Source organism: Thunnus maccoyii, chromosome 6 (genome assembly GCF_910596095.1).
Source record: "Thunnus maccoyii chromosome 6, fThuMac1.1, whole genome shotgun sequence".
In the NCBI taxonomy this organism is placed as follows: domain Eukaryota; kingdom Metazoa; phylum Chordata; class Actinopteri; order Scombriformes; family Scombridae; genus Thunnus; species Thunnus maccoyii.
This window is the reverse complement of record NC_056538.1, coordinates 10,844,406-10,862,292: the sequence shown is the minus strand read 5'-3', so window position 1 is coordinate 10,862,292 and position 17,887 is coordinate 10,844,406. Positions and strand designations below refer to the sequence as shown.

Here is a 17,887-nt window from a genome sequence, read left to right as displayed (position 1 = left end):
CAAGTGGTTGCTCCGGTGAAAATTACTCCTTGTGGATTAAGTAGTTTAAGGCACCTGAAAGGTATTTGATTGACTTCCACATCAGTTTTCTTCCAATCCGTAGACTTCTAATTATTATCACAGATGGAGGTGTTCTTCAATCATCTAATTCTGCGCCCTGATTACGCTTGACATTTTAATCCTGAGTGTCAAAATTTTTCTCCATATGTGTAAATCAGTTCCAAATTTCCTCATTATGCAAATAAGGTTGCTAATGTTTCAGAGCCTCTAGGACAAACATTTGCAGCCTATGACTCATTCTTTGCAACGGCACATTTATAATCATTTCCGATTAAAAAGGAGTGTTATAACAGGACAGTTTTGTGTAGAAACATGTATTGTGTATGTGACAAATAACATTTATGTACATTATAAGTGAGCTTTATAGAGCTACAGTTACATGCTGCTCAAACCACTGTCAAGAAAATAAACCTGACTGTCGACAGAAAAAAAAATGTTGTCATATCTTGTGAACACAGGGGGGCAGTATGGAATCATAATCCCTGAGTGACAACCACACATAAATGAGCAGAGTTTGGGCTTCTAAAACAGAATATCTGCAAGTGCTGTATGTTTGATATCTGATCTTAAACGTTTTATCTTTATTGCAATAGTTTCTAGTCTGCCATTTTCACTTGATACCTGATGTCTTTTTGAGCTGTTTGAACAGTCTGCATTTTGCTACAAGCATTAAGGTCATCTCCAAAGAAAGGCAGACAGATGGGAAGACAGACCAGCAAGAAAGAAAAAAAATAATAATTAAATGAAAAACTCTGTATTAATACTCATCAGTATCTTTCATTACAAATCCTCATAGGATTGGCTTTTGCTTTTGTGTGCCTAATTAGTAACTTTCTGCTCACATAATGTTGTCAAAGAGCTTGTTTTGTAATGTGAATGGTTTACATCTCACCGACCAAGAGACACTTAGAGGGAATGTTTAGCTCATTAGAGAAATGACTCATTGTTTTTTGTCCTTTCTCCATTCCTTCCTTGACTACAGGCTTGGTCACAACCCCTGGGCCTAACCCCCTCCTTCCACGCTTGTGTGAATAACTCAATAACTCCCATCCATGGCTCAATTAAGGCATTATTACACCCTCCGCTGGACCTTGCGCTCCGGGGTGAATTGTGGGGGCAGAAGGGGCCTGGCACGACCCCGATTTCCATGCCGACCCACTGTGAAGCCTTGGCTACTCTTATCCCTGACCCATTTTACACTCCCCCTGTGCCCCGCTTCTACATAAACACACACACACACAAAAAACGGTCTCTCTGACACTCTTACAGCATGCACACACACACACACTAACGCCCCCTCCGTCGTCTCCATCCAGCAGGCAGAAACATGGCATCGTGAGTCACGTCGGTGCCAGCAGCTGTGCAACGGGCGCTATGTGGGGCACTCATTTGGCCAAGCAGTGGGTGGGGGCGGGGTGAGCATCGTTAGGAGTTGAAGGGTGATGTGTGGGCACCTCTCCTCTGTCTCTTTCTTTTACCCTTCTCCTCTTGTGGCTTTGCATGAAGGAAGCCATCTGCCTACTGCCAGTCATCTCAGGCTACGAGAGAGTCTGTGACACTTTGCACTTTGAGCTTGTCTGTCACCCACCCACCTCTTTCCCTATACACAGAATAAAACCATGCTGAGCTCTGCGGCGGTCCGTCTTTGACTTTTTCTCTTTTCCGTCATTGTGAAGTTACAATTTTCTGCATTGTTATATAGTTTTGCAATTACTTTCCTTATTCTCTTCATTGGACTTCATCTTCCAGGGCTTCTTGAATGTGTTGTGTTCGTTATGAAGTGTTTATCAATTTGTTAGCTCAAAAAACTCCAAAATGGTTTATCTATGTAATAAACCGTGAGAGTAGAGTCAATATTTGCGCAAACAGTTCTCTCACAAGCTGATCAACGGGTGGACAAAAATTCATCCCTTTATTCTTTATCATTGAAGCAACTCCAGCCCTTCTCTCTTGATAACATCAGAGACCAAGGTCTTGTTTTTTTCTCTATTCCAGCTTTGGGAAAGAAAGATCTTTTATTTCAGTGGATTAACTGAAATAAAGGTCATCACTGTCTTTTATCAACCTGCAATAAACAATGTTTCATCATGATTTACAGGAATTAACTAGATAAGCTTGGATTTCAAACACCCAAGTCTCAAGCTGCCAGAACAACTGCTCATGTTATTCTCTCACAAACTCTCTCTGTGTCCACTGTCCATGTCCGTACGCGCTAACATTTTCCTGAATGCTTCCAACTCAAAGAGACGAGTCTAACAAATGGATTTGCAATAGAAGAGAGGCTTGCACTCCAAATGTCACGTCTGCGGGCCGTTCCATTTGTTTTGAATGCACTGCAAATGAAAAGCAATTTAAGAGCTTCAACCATTAAAAATAGCCCTCACCACTGAAGTGCAAACCAAACCTTAACTAGGAAAATGATGATTGCTATGTGCATGCTGTCATTCTGCTTTACAATTGGCCAAGTCTTGTTTCTTATTCTACCCTCCGACAATTTATATACTTCAGCCTGTCTACATTTACAAAATGTCAACATGCCAGGGATTAAATTAAAGCAGGCCTCTGTAAAGAAGACACATCTATCACATCATTACTGGCAGAAGATTAACTGGTTGACATTTCTTCCCACTAAACTGGCACAATAGGACCCGACCCAGACGGTTCTCTGTCAACAAGCCCTGTCAAACACACAGTACATGATGGAGAATATAATTAAGTCCACTATCTGTCATGCATCTTATTTTTTTTCCACCGAAAGAGCTCTAAAACATTGTATGTTGACTTTGTTTGACTTTTGTTTGTGCTCAAATGTCAAGGACACTGTGCAATTATGTTGCAGAAAATGTCCTTTCAATCAATTTGACCATAAATCAAAAAGTAAGAACTCCCTCACACACACACACACACACACGCACACATATGTTCGTACGTGCTGAGGCATGTTTAATAGTACATGCCCCCAGTCCCATGCTTCACCTGTGATAATACTCTGCAAATACAGCCAGAATAATTAACAGTCTAATATGGAAAGCTAATGTTTGATCAATCCAAATTGCTCATAGTGTGAGTCCAGTCAACAGAGCTGAAACAAACAAGAGCAAACCTTAACACAAGGAAAGGTCATGGGATCAATAATTCATTTAAGATGCTCCCTGGGATTGACTCTGCAGTCGCTTTGTAATCGGGAGGGGAGATTTATTTATCTTAACCAACTTTAAATCCACATTCCTACGGTAGAAAAAAAAAACATTGCGCCACCTCAGTCGATTTTCAGTGCCCTCGCAAGGCCACAAGATTTTCTGTTTTATTTACCCCCCAGGAGCTGGTAAGGAGCAGCATTTTAATGGTGCTTCAACTGTGGACTAAGCATCTATTAAGGAAACTGTGTAGAGGTAAAAAGAAAGAAAAGAAAATGCAAGGATAAGGACAAATCCAAGGATAGAAGCGTATTGACGGTGGGGAATCACTACAGTGAATGTTTGCAGTGTACATTTGCTTGTGAAAACATGTTAAAGGATTTTACCCTGATATATTTTGTTGTGTGAAACATACGCAGCAAGATATATATATATATAAAAAAAAGGTTGCTTCATCGTTGGATTTTTCTGAGCTGCATATGATAAGATATTTCTGTGCAGACTTGGTTAAAGGAGCTGATTTATTAAATAACACTGAATATTTTTTTTTCCACTCTTGTCATGATTTATGTACTTATTATAATTAAATGTCTCCGGAAAAGAACATCCTTTGCAATGTTTTCAAATATCTATCATTTAGTTAGCAGGGCATTACAACGCGTTCAGCACTCACAGGACTGGGGGTCTGATTCACAGTCAGAACCATCTCATCTGATTTAAATAATGCAGCCCTGCCGAGTGGAGGCATCCAGAGGCTATGTCAGCTCAAACGCAACAAACCTTCCTGGTCTGAAAGATTTAACAATTCACCAATCAAAGCCGTGTCCAGGTGTGATGCTGTTACTAGATTATTCAAAATGCAATACCTTGAAATAAAAATGCTCACACCAAATTCTGAGTGCTTTCATTATACACTTTCACCTCAACTTACAGTAATGTGCAGTTAAAAGATATGATTTTATACTTCTTCTTTAGGGATCACGATTCCATGTTTTAAGAGACAGATACTGCTTGAGTGAGTTTTCCGCTGCAACAGCTGTCCTTAATAAACAAATGGCTATAAAGGAGGCATTTCATAGGCAATTGCATCAACAAAGCAGCAGTGTAGAGTTTTGCTTCAACATGTCATTCAACACTTTTCAGCTTGCTATTAGACCATATGGTTTACGGTTTGGAGACTATAGACAAATTTAACTGACAATCCAATCAGATTGTCAAAGTAGAGAGAGAACAGGACCATTTTAGTCTGAATGTAAAAATTGGCTATCACACACCATGACTACTTACAGTATAAAGGCATCAAACATTTGAGGATTTTAGACTCTCACACATGTGTTGTTCATCCTGTTCATTTTTCCTCTCATACCATGTAAATACCTGCCTGTAGATCATTTAGTAATGGAGTGCGTCGGTGCTCCAAACGCTTAGCCTGCCATTCGCTCTAAATTTGTGCCTTTGTTAAATTGGATTCCAAACGCAAATTATCTGCCAAGGTAATTCATGACAGAGTAGCCTGCCATAACTGCTCATTTGAAAGGATGCAGAGTCATTTATGAGTCATTTTAGAACAATACTGTATCTCTTGGAAGAGGTGAGGCCCATGAGGGACTCGGCAAGCTTTCTACTTTGTCAAGAGGGGAAGGAGTGAATGATTAGTGCCTTCCAATAAGAGGTTCCAAGGAGAGCGTTTAAAGCAATACTGTAAGCAAATGTCTGGCCTAGATCTGTTTAGTAATGAGTTGGATCTCCGCGATTAGTCAAATCCGTCACAAATGGCGCTATTTGTATAATGTTTGCAAAACACAAGCATTTTTTATTCAGCAAGGAAAGCCTTTCCAGGGAAAACATGTTGTTGGCAGATGGATTCTCAGTATCAAGACCAGACTGATTATGCTTTGAGGTAACCTTATGTAGGCACACTGAGTCCTTTGTCTGTCTGGGTACTTGTTTGATGTGCAGCAGTGAAAGACTTACTTTTTCTCCTTTAAGCCACACAGCGTTCACAAATCAAGGAATTGTTTCTGATGCGCGACTTCAAGAATAGTACGTTTCCATGCAGGCTGCAGGACTAATCCAGCTAAAGAGTAATTGCCCCTGCATTGTATTGACTCTATGCATGAGGGAATTCAAATCACTTTTAAATTTTGGTTCTTTAAGATCGGAGCCAGTACTTGAGACAACCTAAGGTGTTTATGTGAGTTCATTTCATTTGGAGTAAGACTGCAATGGTCCTATTAATAGATTAAAGGGCTGCATGTAAATGTAATGGTGTGAATCTGCTGACTGCCTAGGAAAATATCAGAGGGGGTAGTGAATAAACAGCAGTCTGCCCACTCTTAACAAATACTGTTAAAGTACACTTGAGCCAGGCGCGGACTGCTCTTCAACTGCTCAGAGTAGCTGATCAGTGGCCGACTGTACAAGACTGAGGTAGTGTTGGGTGAATCAGGCATGTGACTGAGTGATTGTCACTATTTCTGTGGAAATGCATCTGGGGGTTGTTGTTGTAAATAGGATTGTGACATCGATTCTACATCCCCTTATTTAGCATCCCTCTTCCTCATTCTCACGCATGTGTTATAATCAGCCCAAATCACAAAACACTATATGGAAATTCATTTAGTTTCAACTCAAATCTAGACCGTATCCACATGCCACCAACATAACGTCAACGCAATTTTCCCTCAATTTAAATTGTCAGGTGTTGTCAGCCAAAAGAGATAGTTGTTGTTGTTGTTGTTATTTTAATGGCCAATACTTACTTTGAGGAGACACAACAAAAGCAAACAGCATCAGAAAGGTAAAAGCAAAGGAAACAAAAAAATCAGAGAGAGATATAGGAAATGTACAGATACAGCAAGTACTGAATTCAGAAAACAGACCATAGCAGGTTCATTATTGTTATCTAGTTCTAGGTCTATTAGTTTTTGCCTTGCTGCGATTGTCATGTTTATAGATATGATGAATGCACTGTTTGAAATCACTTATTTTCTGCCCTCATTTCCACCCCTTGAGGGGTTGTAGAATGTTTCACTTGGGCTATTAATGATTTATATTTTTTTTTCCCTGAACATTGTATATTTTGTTGTAATATTAATGAGAATTTCCTTTTAAGTTTTAATTGTTTAGCAGTGTGCACAGCCATCTTTACATAGAGTGAATAAAAGCAGGGCCGTTGTTAAAGAGGAGAGCTATTTGCATAACCAACACAAAATTTCCAGTATACAAAACTATATAGTGTCTCCGCAAGACCCCTATTCAGAACTGATTGTGAAGGCTTATAGTTTTTTAATGTTGTCTTTAATCCTCCGCAAAAAAAGCATCCAACTGAGCAAATGATATGTTCATGCGGTAGTAAAAGCATCCCATGTGAATCTCACCCTCGAATCTCATTCATCCTCACTGACAGACAGTAGTGCAAGATAAACACAAACTCAAACAGTATTTTTATTCTCCAAATATACAGAGCAAAAGCATCATAGATTCACAGACCAGTACAGTTAAAATACAACCTTTTTTCTTTTTTTTTTCTTAGATACAGAGGGCCACTGCATGAAAATAGTGGTTTACCCAGAAGAATTTACATGTTGTCTTTTCATTATGCTTATGGTTTACTATTTATACAAACTCTTGAAATGACCATCTAAGTTAAGTACTTTTTCAGACCTGGGTCATGTAGTATTTGCAAATATATTTGCATTATTCGGAGTACAGAGTAATTCAACCAATCACAGACAAGTGTACTCATTTGACTTTCAAATGTTTTTCTGTGATTCTTTCAATTTTCTGTGACTTATCTCACATCGTATGCTGCAAACCAAACCGCACTGATTCCTGGTGAGTCCAGCAGGCTGAAGCAACTTCTGAGCATTATTTGCAAATACTGTACTATTTAGTCCAGGCCCTTTACCTTACAGTTGTATGTTATCAAAGTACTATCAAGGTATGCATTGGTAGAAAAGAAAAGAGAGTGAGAGAGAAACAGAGAAACTGAGTGATAGAAAGCATTTACACAGTAAAGAAAGGGTTGTTTTGAATGGCACCTTCTCTAATGTGTTCCATTATGGATAGTAACACCTATCATACAATGAGGGAGACTTCAAATAGCCTCATGTAAACCACCTTTTGCAGGCGTAGGCGAGTTATTGTCAGTGCTAATGTTTGGCATTTCTTTATCAGTTTTTTCCCAGTTTATTCAGACTAAGCAGTAAGTTTTGTGCAGTGCAGTAAACAAATATAATATAGCCAGTGGGCAGAGAAGCCATTACAATCACCTACCAACCAGTCTTCTCTTCACACTGCTTATAACCTTGTTGCCTCTCACTAGAAATGCCCTTATCCTGTGTACTACAGGCTAGTCTCTAGCATCTCTGAATAATAGACTACCCTGCATCCTCAGCTCTGAAAGGCTTGCTCTGTTGTATCAGCAAAGGGCAGCAACCCCTTGTAATTGTTCCGGGTCTTTGTGTTTATTCATCTGTTATGCCCTGGCATCTGTGCAGTGCCTGTAGCCAGGCAAACAGGCGCCACCAGCACCAGCCGGAGAGGCGTCCACAGGTGAACAGGGCAGACTCTGGACCCCTCATGGGCTTTGATTCCCAGAGACTGACATGGCACTCGCATCCTGTGGTACACTCATGCCCACTGTAGCTGCTGCCATGGGGGATGGGACAGAAGGCTGGCCTATCAAATATTTATCTGTTTGCTGTGCAGTGAGCAGATTCTCTGGACTGGGAAAATGCATTATGTTTGGATCAGTGTGGGAGCTGCATCAGATAAGGAAAACTGGACCCTTTTGACGGGAAAACCAAATTATTTTTGTTTTTAGGGAGAGACATGCTGAATGTCTGCATTATGATACGTTTTGAAAGGTGAAACTATTTGAATTATGATGCTGCTGAAGTAAAAGGAGGCATAATGTAAGCAAATAATTCTAAAAATGAAAACTGTCTTGTCTCATAAAAATAAAATCATTCTGACTACTACCGTTATCTAGGCAAGACATTTATTTTATACTGCACTTATAAATGCTAGGAAAAATAAATAAAAAATGGCACAGACATATTTGACAGTCATCATGGTGCCAGATGTTATATATTGCTGCACATGTTGGCATCTCTCAGAAGGGCTGAAGATATAATAACCTCTTACTGCATCTCACTTCAAAGCTGTCCCAGCTAAGCTCAACTTCTCATCCTATAGCCTCCTGTGTGCTTGGTGTACAGAGTGTGAGTTTTCCCTGTGAGTTCTGTGGGGAAGGGAAAGTGCTTGCATAAGCCTTTCATGTAATTTGTGAGAAACAAGCAAGGTTGATGAAATTTTTGGAAGGGAAACAAAGAGAAAATGATTGTCTGTCTGTACAGTTTTGATGCCACATGGATTTGTTGAGCTCTAATATAGTGAAATCTGACTGAGAGAGAAAGAAAAGCCAGGAAAAAATTATATACAGAGAAAGACAGCATTAGAGATTTATATACAGTCTGCTAAGTGCCAAGCTGGATTATCAGCGTTGAAACAGAGCTTTTTGTCTTAAGCTGTACAATGGGCGCCAATCCATTTGTAAAATTAGAGTCCAAACCACTGGCACTCAAGTGGAAAACCCCATTCAAATGCCTTGAATATAATCATATGTAAAGTGCTTACAACAACAACTTGCTTTTGTTGGAAATGCCGTGCTTGGTTTTTCATGGGGTAGCAGGCAGATTTCAGTTTCAAGCTCACTTCATCCCAACTGACTGCTGCACTACGGAAGATACTGAGAAACTACGTAATTAGATAAGATATATCATATTCTTTTATACTTTATGTTATGTTTTTTTGCTTGATTTGACAATACAGAAGTGACATTAATGTTGTTAGCCATCATTTCCAGTATTGTTTTACAGCAATTTGCTGTTAAGTTCCAGGAACCACCCTTTACCCTTCTGATAACTGATCAAATAACAAACAAGCTGATTTTATAAAGTATGGCTGGTGCAGACCTTGACTGCCCACAGACATATGAAGCTTTTAATGGCTAAAATCAAATGTGATGAAACGTATGATGCAACTGCAGGCTGGATTGCAGCCGTTACAGAATGTTAAAAGGGATTCTCTTATCAATCAAAGCCTGCTCTAACACAGTTTCAGGAAATAATGATGAGCGCTGATCACAAACTTCGTACGGTTAACATCTTATTTAGTGTGGTGGGTGGTATCATCCAGGCTGAAATATGATGTTTTTCCCCACTTACTACAGTATCTTCACTAATCTGCAAAAGGACTCTCAGTGTTCTGTGCTTCAAAAAAAGCAAAACTCCCCAGTCATTACTTTGTGTTCTGCCACAAAACATGCACAGTGCATGACTACAACACTCTTGACAACAGGCTCACTTTGAAACTTTTAGAAAAATGGTGTAAGTGCGAGTTAAATCACTACTCTCTGTCTCTACTCTCAACTAAAACAAATACAGTGTCAGTGGATAAATAATAAACCCCATTTCAAATGTCACATACAGTGCAAAACGGAACAAAATAAAAAAAAAAAGATGCACTTGTAAAGAGTCAGCGTGCCACCATTAGCTCCACAGTAGCCAAAAAAATGAAGAGCAGACAGCAAAATAAAACACATTTCCTAAATTTGCTTCTCATGTCCCTTGATGATCAGCACGATTACAGGAAGGTATACAGTCAGGTTTCACTGAGCTCCAGTGTCAACAGTGATATTGACAAAAGCAATGGGATAACCACACAAGAAGCTCCGCTGAAGTATAATGTTTACATTTCATTCAACAGGTACCCTCAAGTATATGGCTGATGATCTGTGGCATTAGCAGGAGAAACTCACAAGTGCAGCACAGTTTGCAGTTTGTGGGCTTTACTGCTGCATTGCTTGGAGCTGGATTTGTTGCAGTTATACCACGGAGGATGCAGCTCCCCATCAACAAAAGAGCTGATAGTGTACGTCTATCTCGCTTTGTCTAAGTTTGTATTGACACAGTTCAAACAGACACTGAAGGTGAAGTAGATAGGGTTTGCAGGACAAGAAGAGGTGCTCATGTCTCATTAAGAGTCCTCCATGAGTGAAATCAGAGTCAGAAATTAGATGCTAGAAAAGAAATTACAGTCACATATGTACACTGATATTCTTTTATCGCAGTGTCAAAGAAAAATAATGACTCAGGGATTTAAAATGAGATCTCAGCCCCTCTTTATCTGCTCTTTTCTGTGGCCCAGATATCGCTGTGGAGAAAAAAAACCCAAAAAAAACCAAAACAGCTGTTCTTTGTAACGCTCGAGACGTCTGTGGGCACATGGAGAAAGTTTTATTCCACCTACACATGAGACGAGTTTCAACAAGCCAAGCTTAACATACAGAGTGCAGAGGGAGGTGGGGGTAGGTAAGAGTTATCACTTTAAGAACTAAAACCATGTGCACATTCAATTTTTGTGCTTCGAATTACAAGAGAGCAGCAGGACATTGGCTCACACTCATTATCGTGCTGTTCGTGCTGAGTCCTTCAACACTCATAACAACAATCTCACTTTTTCTGAATGACAAAGGCAAAAATGGTCTTTGCCAGGGGAGCTGATTGTCATACAAAGCCTTGAGGTATTCCTGCGCTCTAATCCGCGAACAATTCCACTGCAGCAACCAAGAATTGAACGTTCATATTCCAAACTTGGGTTGTCTCTGTGTTGGCAAATAACCTCTCTGTGGCACAGTTCTGATTATGGGTTAAAAAAGGAGGTGATGAGTTAAGCATGAGGGAAATATAAGGCTTCTTGATCCACTTTTTGGGACATTGAGAAGTCTGAAGAAGTCACATGGTGTATTAAAGCCTACCAGCTCTTGCATCTCCAGGTGTCCAGAGGACACATACAGTAACATTGTTACTTTAGGGGCTCCTGGGAGCTGATTCTTTCACAGTTTAACAATCCTGGCCGGTTTTTACACCCTGTTCACACAGCCTCCTTCCCTGGTGGTCAGACGTGGGTCTGCATGCGCTTCTGGAGGGGCCGGGTGAGGTCTGAGTTCTGCGAGGAGGACTGGGAATAGTGGGAGGAAGAGGAGGCTGATGCCTTGCTGTCTTTGTCGAACTGCACATAGCCTTCCGGCTTACTGTAGCTGCTGACGCTGCTGTCACACTGCGTGTCGATAAAAGAGCTGGAGTCGCTTAGCGAGCCACGCTGGAACTCCCGCTCACACAGCTCGATGGAGCTGCTGCCCATGCCCAGCACAAAGCGTTGGCTATAGTCATACAGACGGTTGGGACCTGCTCCCAGAGTGGAGTAGATGTTGGTGAAGGACATGCCTGTCGGTACCCGCTGCTTGCCCAGGGTGCCTGTGTTGGTGGGGTTCCTTACTTCAGTGGACTGATTCCCTGCCATGGTAGGTGTTTGGTGCTCCTTGAAGGTATTGACACTGTAGTAGCCATTTGTGGGGTCCTATTGAAAACACAGGAAATGGAAATACTATTATTTATTTTCTCTGGGGTATCTTTAATAGCACATTAAAAGGGGGGATGAGGAAACACAGGGCAAAAGGAAAAGAAAACCACCCCCTTGTTTATACTTTATACATTTACATGCATTCTTCTCAAAGCTCAACCTGGAGCCAAGGTCAAACTGGCAGTAATTACCATTCAAATTGGTGAATAAATAAGGGAAGAGGATGCTGTGTACATCACGGAAAAACGAAAAACATTGGCAAAGCTTAGTGCTAGGATTTAGTCAACCCCCACACTAACCTTAAAATCATGTTTCACGCTAATTAAGCGGGCCTTGATGATTCATAGTTTGGCATCCAATGTGTCACTGCAAAGTTCCCTCACAAACCAGCTTTAATTGGACCTAAACAGACTGTAGTGTCTGTAATTTCATGTATTCACTGAAATGGTTTCTGAAGCTACAGCTGTGCCACTTGTTTGTCTGCTAGTCTGCAGGCACCGTGCTGTTGCTAAGGGTCCAGTTAGGGCATGTGTGTGTGTGTGTGTTTTGTGGTTCTCATGTGAATGAGTGTGAATGTCAAGCATAGTGAGCATAGTGGCAAATCCAAAGAAGAATGCTCATAATGGGGAAATGAGAGCGACAACCTGAGAGGATCCTTGTTATGCTTGTCATTATCAGACAGTAGACAGGGAGATTGTTTGTGTCTGGCCTTTATCTCTTGTTCAGTCCCCCTCTGCTCTCGCCTCATGCATGCTGTCATTAACTAGGATAAAAAAATAAAAATAAAAAAAACTCTGGCCCCAGAGGAAGCAGGTAAGCAGGCAAACACAACAGAAGCACACTCCAGGGAGCCAACACCAACATTTGTTTGGACAAGAGGACAAATGATCAGCACAGAATTTGTTTCTGTGGCACTGATAAGCTCTGGCATGCTGCAGAGTGTAAACGGGCACCACCTACGTATGTCACCTTGCTCATACAGGGTCAGAAGGGTGATATAATCTCTGGATAATGTAAATTGCAGTGTGACAATTCATCTTCAGTCTTGCCAACAAGAAAGCAGGTCGGAGGTGGAATAAACACCTTGTGAGATAAACCGCTTTGCTTGATTTACTGATACATTTATATGAAAAGCACCAAGGGGATTCTTTTTAAAGAATAGTAAGAACTTTCATCCAACTTGAACAACAACTTATTTGTTCATTTTGTGAATTTCTGTTCCATGGGAAGAGGATATAAAAAAAAAATATATTGCAAGTGGGTTTTCTTTTACACAATTGACAAAGCACAGTCTATTCTATTTGAATACATTAAACTTTTGGTTAATGCACAGCATAATATTTTTTTTTTTTTTTTTTTTATCTATGTGACCCTTGCTTCAGTGTATGAGTTAATTTTATTTCTTCTTGTGCAGGCGCATAAGGCTGCACATGCATGGGCATGTAGGAGATACAACACATATTCCTGCCAATCGCTTCACACTATTATACTAATCTACAGGTGGGAATAAAGCACCAAATAACGCAGCAATATGCCAGCAAAGGCAGGAAAGAAGAAGACTGCTAGCTAGTAAATATAGATGTAAACAATGCTGGTTTTAAAGTTTACAGAAAAATACAGTATATATATTGTTTTATAAGGCAGGAAATGCATTCAACATGCTTGTTATGAGCTCAACGATACACATAATGTGTTTTGGTGAACACTGAATGTAAACAGAAACTTTGTTTAAAAGAAAACTCCATAAGGCACCTTTAACTATTGAGGTGAATTAAAAGGTGTTACGATTTTGCTACAGTGATTTGAATTTAAACGGGTTTCTACGTTTGATATCAGTGGGCAGGTGCCTTAAAGGTTTAGAATATAAGTGATGAAACAGCAATCTTTTATACATAATCTATACCCTTTATGAGAAAATACACAAAATAGAGTGTAGAACAGCTGACAAGAGAACAAAATATTCTGAAAGATGAAATTCAGCAATGTTAACACAACTAAAAACAATGGATAGTTGATTCATTTGAACTTGTAAAACTGTAATTTTAAAGGTAGCTTTGCTGGACTGACTACAGTAGATTAATTCACAGATGAAAGAGAAGATAGCCATCCTTTTCTAGAAGTTTGCCAGGGAGTGAAAAGAGGCTCGATACAAAAATCTGCACAGTCTGCCAAATCGCATGTGGATCATTTATTGCAAGAGTTACAAGTGGTGCAGTAAAGTACTTTCATGTGTGATGAGAGAACTGAAAGCAAAGTCTGTACAGACTGATCCATTCATGCCTGCTCAATGGCATGTAAATGGGTGAACAGCTATAAATAGCACTCAAGTCAGTTATTATTGCATTCATTAAATCTTGGCTACACTGAATAAGACACATTTGGTTGGACCACACTGACATTTTAGCCTTTTTTGAAATGTAAAGAACCAGCCTGGACATATATGCTCCAAGAGGATTAGAGAGCAGCACTATTGATATCAAAGGATGTACTCAGATAATATAGAGTGGATGTCATTGATCCAAACAGTGGATGGAGATCATGGGGTCGGATTCATAAATAAAGTTTCTACAGTATATATAACATTATTGTCCCTTGTTACCTGCCACCAGGAGGGTCAAAACTAAGCTGTGACTTATGCTTTGTTTACTCATTCTCTCTTACACGCTGATGGTGACATTGCCTGTTTAGCAGTGATTTGATTAAGTGGGAGTATTTTAGCTGCACACTTTAGATGGTTGTAAAGATTACTTTATTAACGTTAACACCATTACCCCAAGGTTTAATGTTGATACATTGTTCAAATAATACGATGGGTGTCTGGATAGTAAATGGTATGTTGCCAATCAGAAAGTAACTACAACTGTGATAATATCCCAGTGTTTTGTATGATTTGTTTTGTGAAAAGTGTTTATTATTTTTGATTGAATGTTTAATTTAATTTTTAATGAGTGTATAATGGTAAAGGACGTGAACAAGGAGCTGAGAAATGAGTTTAAAGATTTGGAATATTGAAGTGATTACACAAAGGCTGAAGACACAGCTTCAAATATAGCAATCCTGTAGTGAAATTACAACATGAGGACTAATACGAGTCACATGCATTCTTCTGAAAGTTGAAACAAATTGCAGAATATCCTGAACAAGGACTGAGCTAAATAGACTGGATAACAGATGTTGTTGGTTTATCCGCAGGTCCCAGTGGTTTTGATATGTCAGATAACACATTAATAGTAACAGAATATTCCTTTAAAGAAACTATATCATTTAAAGATGTTAGAAATGCTGCTTAGAGAGTAAAATCAGGTTAATAAATATCCATCACTTCTCCCAGTTGTACAGTATATGCTCTGTAAAATAGTCCAATCCCATCTATATCGTATAAATAACAGTTTAAGTAATTCAGCTTAAGGGCCAAAAAGCCTCTGATTTCTTGAACCACCTTCGATGAGAGACTAATTAATGAAATCAGACCTGTAGGAGTCATTCTGCCTCTGGACCTCTTGGAAAATCATGTGTATAGCAGGAGAGGGATTAATGTTTTTCAGCTATTTTGGTTCCCAAGATGAAGACCACCCTCTGCCCCAAAGGCATTTCTCTCTCCACAATTTTAGTCTTTCTCTCCTGATTTCACGCCTTCATGCTGTCATCGTTCATGAGTCGTACCTTAATGTGCTGATACTCCTTCTCCTCCTCTTGTAAAACCTCCAGCTGCTTCAGAACAGATTCCTGCTGGAACTCTCCTCGTTCAACCTGCATAGAAATCAAGCAAAGTATATCAAGAGTCTGTGTAGTTTCTGAAACTCTTCCCTTCATAGTAAAAGAGAACATTTTAGATGGAAGCATTTCATTTTTATTGCTTGTTCTTTTTTTTTAATATCAGTCAGACATGTTTCACCTTCACTCAGTGCTGGCAGGGAGCATTAATAATGCATCCATGAATATCTTTTATTTATCTTGACAAAATGCAGATTCGTAAGGTAGCTACGCTTATTTCCTTGCACTAACATCATGTACCGACTGTATTAAGTATTTTGAAAGAAACTGTAATCCAAAACCTTTTACTGCAAATAACCCAGCCCTGGAGCGAACTGCATGAAACCAAAACACTGGTACAGCTCCAAAAAGGAAACTGTTCTTTGTGTGTCTTGAAGGCATGTAGATAGAGAAGTACACCCACTGTAGGATTAACCAGTATGCATCAGCATCTCCATAGTTACACTGTATTGGGGTCTGTTCTGCTCATAGGAATGGTGGTATCATATTGATAAATATAGCCCCTATGCCTCGACTACAGCCCATATACAATCTACATTTCTTTACTACCATTACTAACAAAATAATTAATACCACATGAAATAGCTATGCCAATAATAATATGCATTCATTACGTTACTGTCACGTTAAGAAGGACATGCAAAAATATAAAACCTATTTTTTTCTGAAAACAGGAACAAGAAGTGGAAAGTAGTATGGTGCGACACTCACACTCACCATCAGTTGTTTCATGGAGGTGTGCTCTTCGTTTTCCCGTGCTGCATTATGGTCTTTGTGTACAATCTCCACACGGATGTCATTTTTCGCCGACACGACTCCTTTTAGATCTGGCAAAAACAGATGACACGTATATCTCAATAAGCTGGATAAACACCGTTTTGTATTTGTTGACATTATAATTTCCCCCAGTGCAGTTTGCGGTATTACAGAATTTACAGATTTTGGTTTGTGAGAACTCCCCTATTTCCCGAAAACAATACAAAGCATTAATAATCATTTGTTCCCTGCCAACACAAGATTATCTTTTTCTGCACACATATGCAATCTCACACAGCCTTCCACGGTGGCTCATTCTGTTTGGGAGAATGCTGATGATACTGTCATATAACAAAGTCTTACTTTCTGTTTTAATTTTGCTTGCAAGTTCTCTCTGGTGAGCACAGATGGAGACGGGCAGTGAGGGCATAACCAGGTGCGCTTCCTCTGTAGTATACAGACAATAGACATGCTGAAGGGACCAGTAGTACAGTTTGTTTCTTGGAAAGAGACAGTTGCTGACTGTCTCTTACTTGAGTCACTTGGTACATGGGTGGGAGGCAGTGAATATAGCGCATGATGTAAATAGCCTCAAAAGTGAATGCAGCCAGACTGACATTGCATGAAATGAGTCCTTATCACAATCTGGCTATCACTGCACCACAAAAAGATGTCCATCTTAACACGTGATCTCATCTTAAGTGTGACACCATGTTCCAGCGATTTATCAGATATCTTTGCAGCAGCTGGCAATGTCTTAAAATAGCTCCATCTTTTGTCTCATATTTAAGTAAAATTTTGCAGACGAGCAAAAGTATCCCACCATACAGGGAGATTTTCTTTTTTTTTTTCATTTGTTTGAATGAAAATAAGATCCACATTTGAAGAGATAGACATTCTTTTGCGTGACTGGGGACCATACAGTACATTGGCATGCATGCTTCAGTGGATGTAACAGGGAAGAGGAGACATACTTCTCTGAGAGCGGGTGCAACAGAATGCTCCAATGGTGCCCATGAGGACGATGAGAGCCACAAAAGCTCCCACAGCAATGCCGATGATCACCGCAACTGGGAGAGATTCTGCAGAGAGCAACAAAGAGACATATCCTTCTAAAATAACATACCACAAACATCTCAAATATACATTAAAGTCAATATAGGGTACATAACAGAAGAGTACACAACAGCACATTGTCATAATGTAGAGACCACCTTTCTCTTTCAGGCATGCACACACAAATGCACCAACTCTCCTCATGTCTCCCTCTTTTCTGCCTCTGCAACAAACAGGAACTAAGGGAAAATATGCTATATTTTATCCCTCTAAATGACTTTGACATTGTCCCTCAGGCAAAAGGCCATGAAATAAAAATATAGAGGGCACGATGGAATTGAAAAATACACCAAGTATATCCAAATCACAGCAAATTCAAACGAAAACTAATCACCAAACCTTTTATCAGCGCAGGCAAACATTTTCCTACTGTCTAATATTGTTGTCTTATAACTTTTAATTTACACTCATTTAGACTGATAGAAGCATTTCACTGAGGGTGTAAGAGTGTGTGCATTAGTTAAAGCATAATCACGTTTGTGTTTCTGCTCAGATGTTACAGTGCACGTGCGACTCGGAAGAGACTAAACCTGCAGGCATACATATATATGCTGCTCCAACATTAAAGGTCCTCATTAAAGCCTGCTTTAATGAGGACCTGAGTTGCCCACATT

General features: G+C 39.7%; 1 protein-coding gene across 1 annotated transcript in view; it reads right to left on the bottom strand.

The window, feature by feature from the left end:
• Nucleotides 1–6,697: 6,697 nt before the first annotated feature.
• The window catches only part of kirrel3b (kirre like nephrin family adhesion molecule 3b), a 67,799-nt gene continuing 56,609 nt past the window's right edge, over nt 6,698–17,887 (bottom strand). Inside the window, exons 11-15 of the mRNA XM_042413271.1 lie at nt 17,132–17,239; nt 16,521–16,604; nt 16,119–16,228; nt 15,291–15,377; nt 6,698–11,624 (exon numbers count right to left, since the gene is read on the bottom strand). Coding sequence (XP_042269205.1) covers nt 11,163–11,624; nt 15,291–15,377; nt 16,119–16,228; nt 16,521–16,604; nt 17,132–17,239 — 851 coding nt within the window. The 3' untranslated portion in view covers nt 6,698–11,162. The remainder of the gene's footprint in view (nt 11,625–15,290; nt 15,378–16,118; nt 16,229–16,520; nt 16,605–17,131; nt 17,240–17,887) is intronic.